The sequence below is a fragment of the Chiloscyllium plagiosum genome, chromosome 27 (assembly GCF_004010195.1).
Source record: "Chiloscyllium plagiosum isolate BGI_BamShark_2017 chromosome 27, ASM401019v2, whole genome shotgun sequence".
Classification (NCBI taxonomy): domain Eukaryota; kingdom Metazoa; phylum Chordata; class Chondrichthyes; order Orectolobiformes; family Hemiscylliidae; genus Chiloscyllium; species Chiloscyllium plagiosum.
In genome coordinates, this window is record NC_057736.1 from 26,244,080 (window position 1) to 26,248,768 (window position 4,689).

Consider the following 4,689-nt stretch of genomic DNA (forward strand, 5'->3'; position numbering starts at 1 on the left):
CCTTCCCTTCCTATTCATATACCCATCCAGATGCCTTTTAAATGTTGTAATTGTACCAGCCTTCACCAGTTCCTCTGGCAGCTCATTCCCTACACACACCACCCTCTACGTGAAAAAGTTGCCCTTAAGATCTCTTTTATTTTTCCCCTTTCACCCTAAACCTATGCCCTCTAGTTCTGGACTTCCCCCACCCCAGGGAAAAGACTTTGTCTATTTATCCTCTCCATGCCCCTCATGATTTTATAAACCTCTATAAGGTCACCCCTCAGCCTTCGACATTTCAGGGTGAAAACCCCAACCTATTCAGCCTCTTCCCCTGTCACTCATATTTTAACAGATTACAGGATGAGGTGAGCTTTTTGGGTGTTTGGTTTAATTAACAGAAGGGTTCACTGCCATGTTGTAACAATTGCTAAAAGCAATAGGAATTCAAATATTTTTACAAAGGCTATGTTTAGGATCTATAATACATTGCCTAAGAGGAAGGTGAAAGCAGATAAATTTCAAAAGAGACTTAAATTGCATTGTTACAATGTAAAAGGCAGCCATTCAGCATACCCTATATGCACCAGCTCTTTGAATGTGTGATTCCCTTAATGCTATCCCCTGCAGCCTTTTCTCCATAAGCATGCACGTTCTTCCTTTTCAAATAAAAGAGTAAATTCCCTTTTGAATGTTTTAATTGAACCTGCCTTCATCAGTGTCAGGTAATACATTCCAGATCTTAACAATTTGGCATCTTTAAATGGCTCCCCCTCCCCTGCCCCTTCCTCCCAATCATTTTTGTCAATTACTTTAAATGTGTGCCGTCTTATTTCAGTTACTTCGCAAATTGCAACAGTTTCTCCCAATCTACTCTGATCAGGCCCTTCATGATTTTGGAATACCTTTATCCATTTCCTCTCAGCCTTCTTTTCAAAGGATTTATACAGACCTGACGTTTTCCAATCTATCTTCATAAGTTCCACATCCCTGAAATCATTCATGATTTTTTTTAACGCTCTCAAGTGCTCTGACATCCTTCCTAAAATGTGACAATCAGAATACTCCAACTCAATAAACATTAATTCAGGAGAATCAAAAAGCAAGGCTATGGAGAAATGGTGAACTATCTAAATTGCTTTTGCAGACAGTTAGCTCAGATTCAGTGGATGAAACAGTCTTTTATTCCATAACCATTTTTTAATATTCTAAGGGTGGCTCAGTGTCAGGTACGCAGGTTTGACTCCAGCCTCTGGTGACTGTGTGGAGTTTGCATATTTTCCCCCATGTCTACATGTTTCCTCTGGATGCTTATGTTTCCTCATAGTCCAAAGGTGTCAAGGTTTGGTGGATGAGCTAAGTTGCTCATAGTATCTAGGGATGTGCAGGTGGGGTGGATTAGCTGTGGGAAAGGCAGGGTTACAGGGATGGGATGCTCTTTGGTGGGTAGGTATGGGCTTGATGGGCTGAATTTAAAAATGTGTTGCTGGAAAAGCGCAGCAGATCAGGCAACATCAAGGGAGAATGAGAATTGATGTTTCAGGCATAAGCCCTTCTTCAGGAATGGAAGAGCTTATGCCCGAAACTTCGATTCTCCTTCTCCTTTGATGCTGCCTGACCTGCTGCGCTTCTCCAGCAACACATTTTTAAGCTCTGATCCCCAGCATCTGCAGTCCTCACTTTCTCCTCCTTGATGGGCTGCTTCCACTATGTAGGGATTCTATGATTCTAAATTGCAGTGGTTAATTAGAAGAACTGAGGAAACTTCCAGTAATACCATTTAATATACATAGTATGCTACACTTTTGAAATAAATGTACTGTATTGAGATGTAATGGTACGTGAAGGGCGAATCAGAAACAGTAATGATTAAGAGATTGGTTAATTGTAGGATTGGGAACAAATGCTCTACCCAGTTCCACATTTCAGCTAAGTTTCTTATTTTCTTTATAAAAGTTAAAATACTGCGAATATTGGAAATTTGCAGCGAAATCAGAAAATGTTCAGTGAGTTGGGCAGCGTGTGCGGTGAAAAAAAGCATATCGTTAAGGCCAATGATCTTTCATCAGCACTGGGTCACTCACTTTTTATTTGAAGAATATTCTAGGACCTGTCAATTCCCAAGCCATGACTCTGTTGTCGTTAGTCTATCAGTCGCGACACGCCTTGAAAATTTGTGATCATTCTCCATGATAAATGTAGTAAGGATCCCACAATGTGCAGATATTACATTTTCTGTTCAATTCTACTTTTTTCTCAATAACTTTAAATCTTACACCTTCTGCAATTTTGCATTATTCCACATCCCCGGTTTTCTTTTCACGCGATATTTTCTGTTTATTTCAGGTAAGCTTTGCGCTGCTTTCCAATGTTATTAAACCGGCTGCCCGTCTCCCATCCAAAACTTCCATAGCTCCGGTCACACTGACGCAAGAAAATATTCTCGGGCAAAGGCAAGATGTTGAAGATTTATTTTTCCCCCGTGCTGAAAAAGCACCAAACAACTCTGTGGAGAGAGAGAAGTACACATTTCTAGACCTGTACGATTGTTCTTCGGAGTTACACGAAGCAAATCACCAGTTTATTATATCCGCGCAGAATTCATTCCTGGTCTCATGCGCGGGCACAGTACCGCGCGGTTTAAAGCTCCCTGAGCCGCGCACCATGTTCCGGTCTCTCGCTTCTGGGCCGCATGCGCAGTGCTTATGTTGTCTGAAGCGTTGGTTTGTCGGGGACTCGACACGAAACGGGGGTCGGCAGCTGCGGGAATGGAGCCGGTGGCCCCAGGTAAAAGGATGGCGCTCGTGCCCTGGGGGGTGGTGTGAGGCAAGGAAAATGTAATTGTCAGTCATTCAGTAAAGGCTTGATGGCGGGGTTAGGTGAGAATGGAAAGGAAGGGTTGGTTCGGGGCCCAGTCTCCTGCTCGCAGCCAGAGCGTTTGGAGGAAAAGAAATATTTCTAACTTAAGACACGATGGGTTGTTTCTCGGGTGAATGTCTAATCGGATACCTTGGAATCGAGGCCTGCCCCGATTCCCCAGCGACGGGGTGAGGCAGACACGAAGTTCAAGCCTGTTTGTAAACAGGTGAAACGGGCTGAGAGTTCCTGGGTGACGGTGAGGAAGCCAGGCCCAGAGCAAAGCCACGGGCCTGGAAGCGAAGAAAGTGGTCGTGGCGTCTTTATAGTGAGCCTTTCTTTCTATCCCTCTACTGTGGCCTGGTGCAGGGTATGCTAGAGCGATCTAGTTGTTTCGGTCGGAGAGCTGTGTATTGGGGTAAACGAGACGTGCTCATTACGGAGGAAAGGCAGCTTTAAATTCGCCCGTGGGGCGCGATAACTCGGTGTAGTGGGGAGGAAGGTGGACACATGACTTTTAAAAGCTATAAAATTAGGTTGTATAGGTTCTCTTTTACAATAAAGGACTCCGTGCGAAGGAACGTAATATCCGTTTCCAGGAAGCTTAACAGTAGGCGACCAGTCAACCCCCTCGAATTTAATAAGGTCAATTCATTCGCATTTATTTTTGCTGAAGGATTGTTCAGTCTCATACACTTGGTGGATTTAAAGCATGCTCGACGAAAGTATATATGCAGAATCTACTGTTTTCAAAGATAGAGGATGAAATTACAATTGAAATCTGTTTAACGCCTATTTGTTTCCTATTTTTTGATTTGGGTCAATGCTTGGTCTTCGGTTACAGAACCAACTTGCACATTCTCCGTGTCTGCGTGAGTTTGCTCCGGTTTCCTCCCACAGTCCAAAGATGTGCAGCTTGGGTGAATTGGCCATGCTAAATTGTCCGTAGTGTTAAGTGAAGGGGTAAATGTAAGAGTATGGGTCTGGGTGGTATACGCTTCGGCGGGTCGGTGTGGACTTGTTGGGCCGAAGGGCCTGTTTCCACACTAAGTAATCTAATCTAACGCAAGGATCCTATAAAGTAGCATTCAAAGAATACGTTCCTATGCAGTTTACTTTTTTCAAGGCAATGTGTCTCTTCTCGGTTCAACAAGAAATGGGGGAATAAAGGGGAAAAAGTAGTCGTCTTTGTGCAGAGTACTGGAATTTTGATTTACTTTTAACTTGAATATCAGTTTTCCACTATCAGTTTTTCTCACATCAATGCTGGATGAACTACAGTTGTCTCTAAGTAAAAATTGGAAGACAAAAGCCATTGTCTTTGACCTGCACTACAAACCTTTGTTTGCCTCTCATTAATTTTTGGATCAATCTCTGGTTACTGCCAACAACCTTGATGACCTGTTTAATCTCATTGAATTTGGAGCTTATCCTCTCCATTGTAAAGATCTCACAACGTCAATTTCTGTATTATTATCTGTCCCAACTCCGCTTACCTGCTGCTCAAACTATTGGCCATGCTTTGGTTACCTTCAGCCTAGGAGAAAGTGAGGACTGCAGATACTGGAGATCAGAGCTGAAAATGTGTTGCTGGAAAAGCGCAGCAGGTCAGGCAGCATCCAAGGAACAGGAGAATCGACGTTTCGGGCATAAGCCCTTCTTCAGGAATGAGGAAAATGTGTCCAGCAGGCTAAGATAAAAGGTAGGGAGGAGGGACTTCGGGGAGGGGCGTTGGAAATGCGATAGGTGGAAGGAGATTAAGGTGAGGGTGATGGCCCAGATGGCCTCCTTCTTCAAAGACCGCAATTTGCCCCCAGACGTGATCGACGATGCTCTCCACCGCATCTCCTC

At 43.7% G+C, this 4,689-nt stretch overlaps 1 protein-coding gene across 4 annotated transcripts in view; it reads left to right on the top strand.

Annotated features, from left to right (window-relative positions):
• Nucleotides 1-2,642: 2,642 nt before the first annotated feature.
• The window catches only part of LOC122563672 (protein argonaute-4), a 111,335-nt gene continuing 109,288 nt past the window's right edge, over nucleotides 2,643-4,689 (top strand). For 2 of the 4 annotated variants that reach the window (XM_043717719.1, XM_043717720.1), the window contains exon 1: nucleotides 2,643-2,769. In XM_043717719.1, coding sequence (XP_043573654.1) covers nucleotides 2,688-2,769 — 82 coding nt within the window. In that variant the 5' untranslated portion in view covers nucleotides 2,643-2,687. The remainder of the gene's footprint in view (nucleotides 2,770-4,689) is intronic. The other 2 variants (XM_043717721.1, XM_043717722.1) reach the window with 1 other exon arrangement.